The sequence below is a fragment of the Manduca sexta genome, chromosome 16 (assembly GCF_014839805.1).
Source record: "Manduca sexta isolate Smith_Timp_Sample1 chromosome 16, JHU_Msex_v1.0, whole genome shotgun sequence".
Lineage (NCBI taxonomy): Eukaryota > Metazoa > Arthropoda > Insecta > Lepidoptera > Sphingidae > Manduca > Manduca sexta.
In genome coordinates this window covers 206,520-221,824 of record NC_051130.1, presented here as the reverse complement: position 1 = coordinate 221,824, position 15,305 = coordinate 206,520, and the positions used below count along the sequence as shown (strand labels likewise).

At 38.4% G+C, this 15,305-nt stretch overlaps 2 protein-coding genes across 2 annotated transcripts; both read right to left on the bottom strand.

The window, feature by feature from the left end:
• Window positions 1-4,310: 4,310 nt before the first annotated feature.
• On the bottom strand, window positions 4,311-9,360 carry LOC119189509 (nuclear pore complex protein DDB_G0274915-like; the record flags this gene model as incomplete). The annotated part of the gene is made up of 2 exons (XM_037439407.1): window positions 4,311-7,753; window positions 8,052-9,360. Coding segments are annotated over 2 exons (4,752 nt in total), but the record flags the coding sequence as incomplete, so codon positions are not given.
• A 15-nt stretch (window positions 9,361-9,375) lies between these two features.
• LOC115447228 (pupal cuticle protein 36a-like) lies at window positions 9,376-14,700 on the bottom strand. The gene is made up of 3 exons (XM_030174219.2): window positions 14,618-14,700; window positions 12,990-13,716; window positions 9,376-9,725 (listed from the first exon to the last, which is right to left on the bottom strand). The coding sequence occupies exons 1-3, from the start codon at window positions 14,624-14,626 to the stop codon at window positions 9,376-9,378; spliced, it is 1,086 nt and encodes a 361-aa protein (XP_030030079.2). The 5' UTR covers window positions 14,627-14,700.
• Window positions 14,701-15,305: the final 605 nt, after the last annotated feature.

Genomic DNA, 15,305 nt, shown 5'->3' with positions numbered 1-15,305 from the left:
AAGTATTAAATGGCTTACGATCTGATGTTTAAATAAGGTTGATTTTTGCGTGAAAACTTCTTTTATTAACTTGGATTAATTAGCAAAATCAAATGATTAATTATGATTAACCCGTAAACATTGTGGTTATTGAATAAAATAATTAAAAAATTTAACCCATATAATGGGACCCTGCTCAGTAGTAAACGTATTAAAAAATATTCCAATTGCCTGGCCAGAAAGCTGAATATAGAAAAGCAAAAATTACGCCAAGAAATCCTTAATAAAAAATTGTCCGTCTGAAAATACCATATGAATGACTGTCACGTTCCTCATTTTATCTTAACGACTCAGTTTGGACAAATAAAACACGAGAAATAATTAAAACCTGTTTAGACATTAAGATGAACATTATGTCAGAGGTCCTCATGAATCTACTGCTTTAAAATAAGTTTCCGATACTATCAAATGTCGTTTTTAATGATACGCGTGTTCTAAGAGGGATATATTGAGGTTACTAGTTGAAATGAAACTATATTGCGGATTTATCATGGTTTTTATATTTTCTCCCGTCGCGTCGTTTCGAAGACTTTGCAACCTTGATAGTTACGTGGCGGACTGAGGAGAATTAGTTAGTAATATAATTCTATTTCAATATCTAATAAGTTTAGTAGTTTCTCAACTTAGTGTTAAACATCTCGAAATACCGAGCGATGGAAAACATTGGTCGACTGTTGTGACCATTTCATTGTACTATTTACATCCTACACCCAACAAAACATCACAGTAGCTATCTCCGGCGCATTAGTCTTAATAGTCGATCATTTCCGCTGCAACAAATATTTTGTTAATTGTATTATATACATTTTTTTGGCTTTTATGATTTTTATTGTCCAGAACGGTAAATAAAAAAATAATAATGAGGCCCTTTTCTGTCATATCACATAACGGCTTCTATGCAGAGGCGTGCAGCATTTACAAGATAGAGACGTATGCGTCGACGCGACGTATAGACTCCATCTTCAGAGTTAAATTAACTTTTTTGCGTAAATTGATCCCTGTCAATTGTCGCTTTGGTGGACACGGCGGTGGTCACTTCATTAGACGTTGTTTTATTCATCTTTTTAACATATACAATTATCACGCCATTGTTAGGTGGGTATAGGTAGACACTATGAATTGCCACTTGCGTGTTGATGTTGTCATACTATAATACTATTTTTATAGAGGTAACGTTTGTAAGTCACCTTTAGAGTTATTGAATCATTATAAAAATATTATAACCGACTTCAAAAAAGGAGCAGAGTCATGTTCCACTGTATAAAGTTTATGTATGTTACCCATTCTCCGTCAATTATGGACCAAGTTTGAATATTTTTAGTTAGATTTCGTATAACTCCTAGTTGGTACTATTATAATTTTATTGGTATGGAACATTGGGATTCGAAAATGCAGAAGTATCTTTTATTTTTTAATAAGGGCACGACTAAATTACTCCGCTGCACCTGATGCCAATAGAAAATAGAGGTCCAATAGAATGTCGACTGATGAGAAATGATTACACTCGGCAGTGCATACTATTATGCCGGCCTGTGGGAACCGGATGTACACAGACTGATCCCGGAACGCAACACACTTACTTGGGCCATTATGGCGGGTTTTAACACCTTGTGTACGGTGGTCGCTATCCGGGCGGATATAAAATATATCCTGCTAGCTGCAAGTGACTGCTCAGAATTAATGGGATTGTCTATAATTTTATTGTGTTGGGTTCGGTATAATTCATAGCTGTAGAGAAAGGCATAAAGTTAATAAAACAAAATTTATTTTACATTTAAAAAAATAAGAACTAGTTTGAAAGCATTAAGATAATCGTTATGTCAAAGGTCGCCATAAATCTTCAGCTTAAGATAGTTTAAATGGATTGCATTAAATTCTAGCAAGTGCTTAAGATATTGTGCAATGTGAACGAGCATCTTCCGACGCGACGTCCTTCGGCGTCCTTCTAACGGTGCATCTACACTGCTGTTACATAATGTTGTCTCAGCATTTATTGCTCAATATTATCGTAAAATAAAATTTTAACAACATTGTAATTGCTCCCTTAGAACTAAAATCACCTAAATCAAAAAAGGGTATTTGTGAGAAATGAATAAAAAAACTTAAAGCAATTTTGAAGGTAGTGTATTGGGCGGTCGTCGAAAGTGAAAATCTCTGTTTTATTCTATAATTATGTCTGTCTCGTCATATGTTTATAGAGCAAATTTTGGAAGGTCGTTATTTAATAAAATTCGGAAATATATAACTTTTGGGTTAGGTCACTTTAGTTCTTAGGGTGCAATATTATGTTTTATTTCTAAGCCATAGATTTCCGTGGGCAAGTATCGTAATTAGTATCTCTGTTGTATTTTGACATGAAAGCGAAAACAAACCGTGTAATTATTGGGCACTATGAGTCTATATATTATCTCAATATTACGATCCCAATGCAATGCCATAGAATTCATTGTAATTCAAAATTCTAGATAGCGTTGCTGTTTACAAGCCCGGCGCTCAATCAGGCGAGCAGTTTGCGCGTCTCATCATTAAAAATATATATTTCATATGTACTGTTATTTTTAATTGCGACGTATAACTAAAGAAGTAACTTTAAAAATAAAGAGATTAATAGTAAAAAATATATAACTCTTGTGTGGGAAAACCCTAGCAGCTGAGACTTGGCAATAAGAAGTCGCGATAGGTTGCTATGCGATGAGTGTAATCTATTCACATAGGGCGTGTGATGTCTAACATTAGACGAATATTTGGTTCACTTTTATCATATTTTAATAAATTAATAGTGCAATGACTTCTTTGTGACGAATTTTATTAGCATTATTTAAAATCGTCATGTATTTATTACATTACCAGCTTTGGCCCGCGACTCCGCGTAATAACTTTTTACGAGATATTTCTAAATCGGTTCCGTAGTTCTAAAGATTAGCCTCTCAAAAAAAGTTACAAACCACTCCTCTTTATAATATTGGTATAGATTTTATTTATTTATTGAATTTTCATAGCATACTATCGCGTAGCCGCGTGAATGCCTTCCCAAAATTAAAGTCTTAGAGCGCATTACCGGCATAGAAAGTTTACGTATCCCAGCGGTACATGATCTGTACAGAGATCTGTATTATGTGTGCCAAAATTCGTGATCAAATAATATCTAATGATTTCTTATGCGTATGTTAGATATTCGAAACATAAGAACAGCTTAAATATCTAAATATCATAACTATCTACAGTATGATATACAACATCACAATTTCCCCATTAATACTAGGCAATAGTAACACCCACATTTCTTGAAAGATAGGTTTCGAGCAATAAGAGGCAAACATATTACCTTTCTAGGCACAATTCGAAACTTCAGGCTAATACTAAACAGAAAAATCCACTATCTCTTTACCTGACCCCAAGACCTCAATTATACAATTAGCAAGATTCTATCGTAATATAAGAAATAGGATTAATTTACATTTGTAATAACAGATAAAACTAATCAGTGTTTTGTTTCTTGGGTGTTCAAATTATTTTACGTAACGAAAGTAATTAAAAACTATTAAGATAAACCAGGGGCCTTATTCTCTATCCCGCACGTTATTTTAACAGTGCTTAACAAGCACATAACACAACGCGTCATGTTTAGGACGATAGAAATTTGATTTACAGAATACCATTCCACGCACATTTCTCGAAGATAACATGACACGGCCGCGTTACGCGTTTACACTATCATACAGAATAAGGGCCCTGTACATAATTAAATAATAAGTGTACCGATTACCGGTTTACGTATAAAGTCGTTTAACTTTAGAAGGAAACCTTTTACCTCGTTTTGGTATTCCTACCAGTCGATCTAAATAGGTGATACTTAAATACTTCTTAATTATTTTCCGAACAAATAAGAAGTATTACAGGATTGTGTTATAGGTTATAGAATTAAAAAACATAACATTCACATTGGCAGTGTAGTTTATTTACAAATCGATAATTTATTTCACAGAATATTGCGCTGACATTAATAAGATACCTATCAAATTGTATCTAGAATTTATGTTCTTTACTTGGGATCAAAAAAACTATTTAACATTTCATTATGTAGTCGGTTAGAAAAAGTCAACATTAAGGTATGGAAAAATATGTAAATCGAACTACCTAGGAAAACACATGTAACGTGTATTCCTCTATATTTTTTTTACGATCATCTTTATTTTACACTTAAAATTACGTAAACACTTAAATATATGTTTCACATCACGTCTTTTGATTTATTTGTACAGTCTAAGGTACTAGTAATAATACCCAGTTTTCTCATCAAACCCTTGCGGTTGCTTTGGTCCTTTGAAGTCTTCGGTTTTATGCGCACTTCCCTGCGCATCATGCGGAGTTGAGAGGGTACTTGGTGTTGAGGAGACGCCAAAAGATGGTACAGCTGTTGTACTTTGACTGAACTTGTTTGCTTGGCAACACGGCTTCCCGAAGTCAACATCTGGTTTAGAACCCAAGGGCTGAGGAGTGGAGGCCTGAGAGATTCCACTACCGAATGGCTTTTGGACTCCGAAATTGGCACCTTGCACAGAAGATAGGCTTGTAGCCTGTGTTCCAGAATCCTCTTGGCTTAAAGGTGTAGTCGATTGCCCGAAAGCTGGTTGAGCTGTTGGGAATACTGAAGACGAAGTTTTGAATGGCTGGAGACTAAATTTAGATCCAGATAGCAAGGAGGGTGTTGAGGAACTTGAGGCAAAGGCGCTGGCAGATGACGTTGGTTGACCGAACTGACTCTTGATAGGCTGGATTTGTGACCCAAAAGGTCTGAACGGTTGGCTACCAAAAAGCGTCCCTTTGAAATCTTGCGGGAAAGAAGACGCCGAGCTAGACGCCTGAGAACTACTGAAACCTGTAAATCCAGTTTGGCCGAACAGTGGTTTAGGCTGATATTTACCGAAAGCATTTACTGGGTGTTTGTACTGATATCCGAACTGACTCTGGGAGTTCTGATTGTTGGTGAAAGGCGCATAAGTGGTCGAGCTTTGTCCGAACGCAGGCTTCGATGGAGCACCGAATTGGGGTTTAGATTCTTGATGGTGCGAAGTGGAGAAAGGCTTGAATGCTTGAGCACCAAACTGTGAAGATCCTTGACTGGATGACTGTCCAAACTGACTCCCTAACTGAGATACACTCGATCCAGAGCTACTTTCAGTCTTCTGAGCATTAGAACCATATTCAGTTTTGGTGGGATTTGTGCCGAATACAGAACCGAATGGAGCTGGGGATGAAGTGATGAATGGTTTCGACTGGCTGAATTTGTTATATGAAGACTGCTGGCTGAATTGCGATTGGCTGAAAGCACTTTGCTGTGTAGTCTGCGTGAGCCCGAGTTGAGGTTTCGAGCCCTGTGCAACTTGAGAAGCACCAAACGGCTTGTAAGTTTGACTTCCGAACTGTGTCTGAGAACCTGGCTGTTGCTGAGGTCCAATCACACTACCTACAGTTTGATGTGTTGTTTGCGTCTGCGTGAGAGAGCTTCCTTGAGACGATTGCGGCACTTGTCCAAATTGAGGCTTGTTTCCTTGGACACCGAACTGTGATGTACCAAAAGGCTTAGACGGTTGAGAACCGAAAATTTGAGAGCTTTGACCCGACTGCTGTTGAGCTATAGAACCCACAGTTTGTTGCGATGTCTGACTTTGGCCAAAGGCGCTGCCTTGAGGTTTTACTCCCTGGATGCCGAATTGTGATGAGCCAAAAGGCTTAGATGGTTTAGAGCCTAATATCTGTGAGCCCTGACCTGTCTGCTGTTGAATCACGGTGCCGTCCACCTGCTGAATAGTCTGAGTCTGGGTTAAAGAGCTATCTTGAGGCTTTGCCCCCTGGACACTGAATTGCGATGAACCAAAAGGCTTAGACGGTTGAGAATCGAAAACTTGAGAGCCTTGACCCGACTGCTGTAGAGTTATAGAACCCACAGTTTGTTGCGATGTCTGACTTTGGCCAAAGGCGCTGCCTTGAGGTTTCACTCCCTGAACACCAAATTGCGTTGAACCGAACGGCTTAGATGGTTGGGAACCGAAAACCTGAGAGCCTAGACCCGACTGCTGTTGAATTTCAATACTGTCAATCTGTTGAGATGTCTGACTCTGGCCGAAAGTACTGCCTTGAGGTTTCACTCCCTGAACACCGAATTGAGATGAACCTAAAGGCTTAGTTGGTTGAGACCCTAAGATCTGAGAGCCTTGACCTGACTGCTGTTGAGTTACAGTGCTATCGATCTGGTGAGAAGTCTGAGTCTGAGTGAAAGAGCTACCTTGAGGTTTCACTCCCTGAACGCCGAATTGGGATGAGCCAAAAGGCTTAGTTGGTTGAGAACCGAAAACTTGAGAGTCTTGACCTGATTGCTGTTGAGTTACAGAGCTGACAGTTTGTTGCGAGGTTTGACTCTGCCCAAAGGCACTGCCTTGGGGTTTCACTCCTTGAGCACCGAATTGAGGCGAACTGAACGGCTTAGATGGTTGGGAACCAAATATCTGAGAATCTTGTCCTGACTGCTGTTGTGTGCTCTCTGAGTGTTGAGCTGTCTGAGTTTGAGTGAACGAACTGCCTTGAGGCTTGACACCAAATTGGGTTGTAGTACCGAAAGGCTTGGATGGTTGACCACCAGATAAACCTAGAGAACCGACAGTTTGTTGGACGCTCTGAGTAGACTGCTGGAAGGTACTACCTTGGGAGGAAGGCACCTGTCCAAATTGGGGCTTAGATTCCTGAACTCCGAATTGGGGTGTTACGGTCGAAGGCTTTGAGGGAAGGTAAACATTATCAGGCTTCGTTTGTTGTTGTTTGTCGAACGCAGACCCGATAGTCTGCTGTGTTATTTGAGTCTGAGAGATAGAGCTGCCGTGGGTTTGTGACACCTGACCCAATTGAGGTTTAGCTCCCTGAGAGCCAAACTGTGAGCCAAAAGGTTTGTTAGATTGAGAAGCAAACTGATTTTGAGCTTCAAAAGCGGATTGTTGCTGGGAACCAACTGTCTGTTGAGACACTTGGGTCTGGGTTAGGGAACTTCCCTGAGATGTACTTTGTGGTTGAGCAAACTGGGGCTTAGAATTTTGGACTCCGAATTGAGAAGAACCGAATGGTTTTGATGACTGACTTCCAAACTGAGACAAAGTACCCTGGCCTGATTGCTGCGTGCCTATAGTCTGAGAAGTTGTCTGCGATTGGAATAAGCTTCCCTGGGACTTCTGTGGTATCGAAATGGACTGAGGCTTTGTTCCCTGAGTACCGAATTGGGATCCGAATGGTTTGTAAGACTGAATGCCAAACTGCGATTGAGAGCCCTGTCCTTGTGCAGAACCCACTGTTTGTTGATTGGTCTGTTGGAATGAGCCCTGTGAAGCTTGGAACACTTGGCTGACTTGAGGCTTGTTTTGGCTACCAATCTGAGATGCTACACCGAAAGGTTTGCTAGGCTCCGAACCTAATTGTGTATGGGATTCTTGAGCCTGTTGCGTCACAGACTGACTGGACTGTGTAGACTGCTGAACGCTTCCTTGTGAAGATTGAGATCCTTGACCAACTTGAGGTTTTGATCCTAGGATACCCAAAGACGAAGTTATGCTAATAGGTGGTAAGTAAATGTTTGTGGCCTTGTTACCCTGAGAAGATTGCTGAGTAGACTGTTGGAAGCTACTACCTTGGAAAGATTGGGACCCCTGGCCGAATTGAGGTTTAGTTCCTGAGACGCCAAATTGCGAATTACTACCAAAAGGCTTTAAAGGCTGAGTTTGTGAAAAGCTGCCCTGTGACGACTGTGATCCAAATTGAGGCTTTAGCCCTTGGTTACCAAACTGGGATCCGAAGGGTTTTAATGGTTGAGCACCAAACTGACTTTGCGATCCATGTACATTTTGTGTGTTAAATTGAGATTGAAAACCTTGCTGCTTGTTGCCAAAATATGAACCTGATTGGCTGCTTTGACCAAAGCCAAATTGGGGCTTTGATGCTGGCTTACTACCAGATAAAGAGGAGCTGGCCAAACTGGGACGAGCTTAATGATCCTTGCGAGAAACTCCCCTGGCTTGGCTGACCGAACGTTCCTAATGAGCTAGGAGTGGAACTCGGGGTAGGAGCTGGGATACCTTGCTGCGGCTTGTTATATTCATACAGTTCTCCTGTATATTGTTGTGCGGGAACCGATGGAGCATTCTGAGAACTTATTGGGGCTTTCTGGCTTTCTACGAAAGCAACAGAACTCGTTTGACCGAACAAAGATTGCTCCTTTTGAGTTGAAGGTTTCTGGCCCAAGAAATTGTTAGAACCTTGTTGGAACGATTGCTGAGCAGGCACTTTCTGGGGGAATGAGGGTACTGGGCTCGGGGATGGTGAAGGGAATGGTGATACTGCTGCTTGAGTCACAGCATTGTGGGATGGTTGGTACGCATCAGAGTTTGTGGTGTGAGAAGCTGATCCGAAAGGTTTGCTGGATGCTGATGATTGTTCCTTCTGTGACGACTGTGCGTTAAAACTTGAGAATTGGTTGCTTGTTTGCGATATTTGTCCAGCTGATAGGCTCGATCCTTGTGATACTGATGAAGGGCTGTTGAACGGCTTCGCTGGTTGCTTGTAATGGTATGAGTGATCTTCGCCTTGCGAATTTTGCCCTGAACTAGACTCATCAGAGCCGACTAGGAACCCTGCTGGTTGCGGCTGCTTCTTGTCACCAATTAATCCGAAGTTTTGAGGATATGCAGAAGCTGGTTTGAGAATAGCTGATAGACCAACAGGTTTACTTCCAAATTGGGGTATTGATGGCTGAGGAGAATATTGACCTTGTTGCGATTTGGATGGGCCTTGAAGTCCTCCTAAAACTTGAGGAGATAAACCGCTTAAACTAGTTTGAGAACCGGTGACAGATGCAGAGGCAGTGGCACTGGAGCCTTGAGACTGTGAGACAAAGCCAACTGGCTTAACACCACTAACAAAAGCAGGGGTTGAATCAATTCCAATCTGTGGTTTCTGATAATCCACGCTTTGAGCTGGGCTGTCGTTGCTAACCGATGGCGAGTATTCTTTCTCAGCTACATTTGATGAACCTGTTTGCCCCAAGTTCGAAGTCAAAGATCCAAAATTGTTGGTGCCAGGCTTGCTGAAAACACCTTCGAGAGGCTTGTTTTGTTGGATGTCCAAACCTTGTACTGATTGCTGGCCGGATTGACTTCCAAACTGCGTGAAAGAAGATGCCGTGCTTGGCAAAATACTTGAGTCTTGAGATGGCTGGTTAAGGGCAAACTGTGGCTTAACAGTTTGAAAACCGAAAACCAGGTTTAGATCCTTGGGCGAATTGAGAACCAAATTGAGTTATAGTTTGTTGGGACCCCCAAAGCTTGACTGACCAAATTGAGTCTTCGAAGGCGTGTGGACTCCTTGACCACTTTGACCAAAACTGGAAGATCCAAAAGAGCCAAAGCCATGGCTCTGGCCAGATTGGCTGGATCCATACACTGGCTTATAAGTGCTGAACGCTAGAGGCTTATCCGTAGACACTGAACCAAAACCAGGGAAGGCAGAACCTGCTTGGTTGTTCTGATTGATGACCACCCCACTCGCTTGAGATCCAGGTCGCTTCTCGAATAGGCTCAGTTTATCATCATGCTTAACGCTGTCAGCGTAATCGCCTTCCGCATTGTATTTCTGCGAGTCGTATGAGCCTGTAAATAAAAATGAAAGTGATCATTTGTCAGTCTAAAACGCTGTACAGATGACAATTTGTCAAGCACAATAGAAGTGTCGCGTACGTAAGTTAAATCATTTCTATTGCTCAAACGCGCCTTTGATCTCGAAAACGATTTATTATCGATTCAGTAACACATGTTTTGTGCTTCGAACATCTGTTTTGACATAAATCTTTGTAATTACGAAAATCGATTTTATCACTTCATACAATCTAGACGTATTTATTAATCTCTGATAATTTGCATTAAACATGACATAATAGATGTTATATAAAATGTGCGTGAAAAAAATAAAACATAAATTTTCTAAGTTTTTGCAAACAGACACAATAAATTTAATAATCCGGTAAAGAAAGACGTTTAGCCTTGAATTCATTGAACGTGTATAAAACGATTTGTCGGACGGTAAATTACATCACAACCATTCAAATTATCCGCTAAACGATGATCTAAGTAAAATTGTTGGAATTATGATCACCAAGCAATCGAATTGTTATGCCGGTTCACTCGGCAAAATAAATTATCATCGCCTTTATTTCCATATAAATAAAAATAGAATTGCAACCTTTTCTTTTTTTTGTATAAGCCTTTAAATCGTAAAACTAGCCTTCATTCCCCTATGAAACGGTTTGGTTAATAAACCATTCCAAAGTGGAACTTATATTAATAAATAAAAGTATAAAGCTGAAGAGATTATTATTTGTTTGTTAAACGCGCTCATTTCTGCAGTTCTAATGCTCTGATTCAAAGAATTATTTCTCATTAAAATCTAATTATCCCTGAGTATTTTGGCTACTCTTTAACCCTGGCACCTTTTTCACAAACGGTGCCGCGAGCTAAAGCTAGTATATATATTTTGAAATTAACTAATCTTACGCTGCAATTATTGCCTGATGAACGCAATCAGCTGCGCAGACAAACGGACATAAAACTTAACAAACTAGATAATAATTAACAAATTGGTGTTAATAGCTTCTGTAATCCGTTAATGGTACATTGATTGTGAATTTTTTGATATTTCTGCAGTGAAGCAAGTAGCATGTGTTAAAAATCTACATTGTTTTGAAATTTACTGTATGGCGTTTACAGAATCCGTCATTAGCGTTGGCTCACTATTTCGACCGTTTATAATATGAAATCCAAATTAAATTGTAAGAACAACCCACGCTCTATTTGTGTAACGTGGGAGCCTCGAAAATAAACATTTAATGGGCCAACCTAAACAGTACAAAACTATGATTGGTGAAAACACTATTAACATTTTAATATTCATTTTCACCGTACACAAGGTGTTAAAACCGCCATAGTGGCCCACGTAAGTGTGTCGCGTTCCGGGATCATTCTGTGTATATTTGGTTTCAACAGGCCGGCATAATTGTGTCGTTTGTCGAGGGATAATCATCTCTCGTCAGTCGACATTCTATTGGACCCCACTTCACTTACCATCAGGTGCAGTTAGGATTACTTTACCGCGCATTTATAAAAAATATGATAGTTTGTAATTATGCATTAGGTACCTTTGGTTATTATCTCAATGTTTCAATATTATAATTATTACCGATGCGGAAATGGCATATGCGACCCTCTTTTTTCTCAAGTATAAAAATAACTTAGTGTTATGAGACCTTACATGAAATGTCTCAAGGTGAGTGTCAGTGTATAAGTAGCATATTAAATTCATAGTTCTTTGTCGTTATTACTGTTGGCAAACTTAGTTAGTGCTGGTTATCAAAGGCATGGCATATGTATATTTTTATATATAATAAAATCGTTAACATTGACTGACAGGTAAAGTACAGGATTAGGTGATGAATTCAAGACAATATATATAATAAGATAAATATTGTTAGTCTAGCAGCGAGACTTTTTATCAAACTCTTTATAAATAAAGTTTTAATCCTATAGTATCATTATGATGAAGAATAAACCTAAACTTAAATAACTGCATTCAACTATAATTGTCTAACTTCAGGTATAAAGTCTAGACCGTTGATATTTGAAGATAAATCTCGCAAAACAGGTCCATTTATCTAAGTGCCATCTTCACGTATAACACCTTTTTTGGAATTCAAAACAATAAAACGCGGGATATTTTTTTTCACGCTATTTTTAACCAAGGCCACGTTGACTTTGATATAAACTTTAGTGTTGACGACACGTAACGGGTTTAAGCCCAAATTTTATAATAAATGCTAGCTTGTGCTCGCGGTTCCACCCGCTTGTAATAAGATAAAAGTCCCACTATGTATTGTTCGGGATAAAAAGTTTATCGTTTAGGGTCCGAAACCATCTTCGTCGTATGTCTACTACATCCGTAGTTATATAAGTGATTTTAATTGTTATTTAGAAATTATAATTATTCTTATAAATTGTTATGGCGTATCATAAATGCAACTTTGTTCGTCTACGGGATAAATAACGTATTTTATTTTATCTTCATTCAAAATCTTCAACAAAATTAAAAACATTTCAGTAGTTCAACTGTAACACCATATCATACAAGAGTTAGTTTCGCATTTATAAGTATAAAAGTATTGATAGCGTATTAAATAAGTTTTGAGATTTGTCTTTGAACCAAAATTATTTAACGTAAAATTATGATTAGTCCACCACTTTTAACGTTTCAAGTATTTTTTATATAAGACAAAATTATTCTTAATTACTAAGCACGTTTAATGTCCCACTGTTGGACAACGTCTAATGTCAATGATTAGGACTGAATCGTAAGGATGAGTTTGGGGATGTCCAGTGCCTCAACGAACCACTAAAATATTTATATAACTATGTCCTTGCCTATAATATATTAATAAACTTTCAACGTATAGACAATACAATAAAAACAAACAATCTGAATTCTAATGAATAATCTATTAATATATGCATATTTTTAAGACAGAAATTATGCAAATCGCTGATAAACGAGTATTAACAATTATGTTTTGGAATGTTCGTTATATATTGCATTTAAATTATAATTTATATTATTAAGTATTGTTTGAAATTCAATTGCAATATTTGTAAAAAAACAAATAAAATGTTTATGAAGCTGCCTCTACTAACCTGTTAGTTACTCTACTCATTAATGCGGAAGTTTTCCAAGATGTTCGGACGTTTGGCAAAAGTAAACTTGGATACCACTGAATGTCTATAGATAAAATTTGAAACACATAGATCATGGCTATTTTCAGAAAAATCCGCAAGGAAAAATGGAAGTAATGCATAATAATTACAACAACTCACCATCATCATAATGACCAGCAGCCTCCTCCTTAGCGTTCTCTTCGATGGACTTGATGATGTCATCAGGGATCGGTGGAGGAGTCGGCAAGTGGCTTCCCTGGGGCTGATACCCTCCCTTGTCAGCGGTGTACGTCACTTTGTAGTCCTGCCCGTCGTTACCCTTGTAGGAGTATCCGCCTTGCGCGTGGATTCCATCGTGAGCCACTCCATTCTCTCCAACGGCAATGCCATTGTCGGTTTGGAAGCCATAGTTGTATTTGTGCGATTCAACATTATTTTGGTACGACAATGTGTTTGAATTGTCTTTCGAGGCTTGGGGGAGTAAAGTCTTGGATTTGAAGACCTGACCTTCAAATACCGGGCCGATTGGCGTTTCATGCTCAGGTATGGGGGCAATTCTGGCAAATGTGTTAGGGATTTGGCTGAAGGCCGATTCCCTGAAGGCAGCATCGCCGACCTTGGATGCTGTGGAGCCGTAGGACTCTCTTGATCCTCCAAGTCCGGTTTCTTCAACGCCAGGAGAGGCCCTGGTGCCGGCTGCGGCTGCGTCTACCACCACACCCTGGGCTTCATTGACGAAGCCGCCAGCTGGCAGCTCATCTCCGGACACGAGTGGAGCTTGCAGCGACCCTGCGGACCCGCCTGCGGTTTTGGCAGACGCTGGCGGAAGGTACGTCCGGTCGAGCTTCTCAGCGCTGCACAACGCAGCTAATGCTGCGAATATAATCTGAAAACATTACACAAAATAATTTCTTTTCTTGTATGTGCAGTTTTTAAGAAATAAATACATATGAAATAATTTATTATATACAATGAATCCTATAAATTAAAGTATTAAATGCAATTTAATATGACGTAGCGAATTTTTAAACATATGATGTTTTTATAACAGATCTCAGAGAGGCAATTATCATTCTCTGCGCTAAGTTTTTTCAAGTGTTTATTAACAAGTCTATGCGTGATCGATGGACCAGTAACTGTTCTTAATTGGAAGACGAATATTTGTGAATATCTTATTAATATTCATAAAAAATTGATTGTTCCACGAGATAAAGTTGATGCCGGGAGCTCAGATAATTAGATTAGACACCAACTATTTTTATTAATTAAGAATCAAAATGTGTAGGCATCTATGGATCTAAATTTTAAAAATAATATGTTAAAACATGGCCAAAAATAGCATTAATTAATGGTAAAAGGAAACGTTTTGTAAAGTATATTCAATAAAAAAATCAAAATATATTTTTAGTTACTAAAACTTTATCAGTATACAATATTTATTGTATATAAAAAAACAAACTTTGCATCCGTATTATCTGAATATAATTTAAAATATATTATGATATTTAAGAAAACACTTAAGAAAATATTATAAATGAATTAATATTTTTTACTGCACTGTATTAAAACATTAGTTGGTTAGTTGTTACATTGCCTTCTAAATAACCTGATTCAAGGAGATTTTTTCTGATAAAATTAAAAGTTGATGATATCGAAGCCCAATTGCTAATACTTATGTAAATCCAAATAAATCTCCAAAATACAACGTAAAAGCTATACCTAAAGCTTTTAAGCTCAACGAATATAATGCACCGATCACTTCACACACTAATAAACAAAATAATTACCAATTTCATGATACCCCACACCCCACAGCTGGGATGCTTCCTCACAGATAACCGAAGATCCACTGCCGGCACACGCACCTCCACTTTTGCTTTTTATACTATTTCAAATGTCATCCAAAAACGTGCTTAATGCTCCCACAAAAATATTTTTACCTCTACACGTCTCCACAATTGACACACTAGACTCTACCACTGAATTATAAAGTTTAAAATCCATCAACACGTATTTTACCAGTAATATTTATTGACCAATCCATATAGACCAAGTTCAAGAGAATGAAAATTCGTTTAGCCTTTTTTTAACATATTTTTTATTGATTACAGTGTAATGAATTTCGTATTATGGTAATTATTTTCACGTCATATCAAGGATGGTTTGAGTGCAGGATACGGATTTAGTTGTGTTTATATATATTTTTATTGGATTATATAAAGATTTTAGAACAAATACGAAGTTTTAAATAAATATCCAATTGACCCTAGGTAGTTCTTCATACTATATAGAATAACCAAGGTGTTGTATAAGTGTCACTCTAATCGTCATCGTTTGGGCGTCCGTACGTTAAGTACATTGTGACCACTGAAAACTAGTGCTGTGTTTTGGCTGTCATAACGCAAATTATGCTGAGATGTTGTGGTTTGGACATGGAATATGTTTCATATACTTTCTTTTTATTTATATTACTTG

Coding starts and splice junctions, on each gene's coding strand:
- LOC115447228 (XM_030174219.2), bottom strand. Junction 9,726..12,989: donor TGCTGGTCATTATGATGATG/GTGAGTTGTTGT, acceptor TTTTATTTACAG/GCTCATACGACTCGCAGAAA.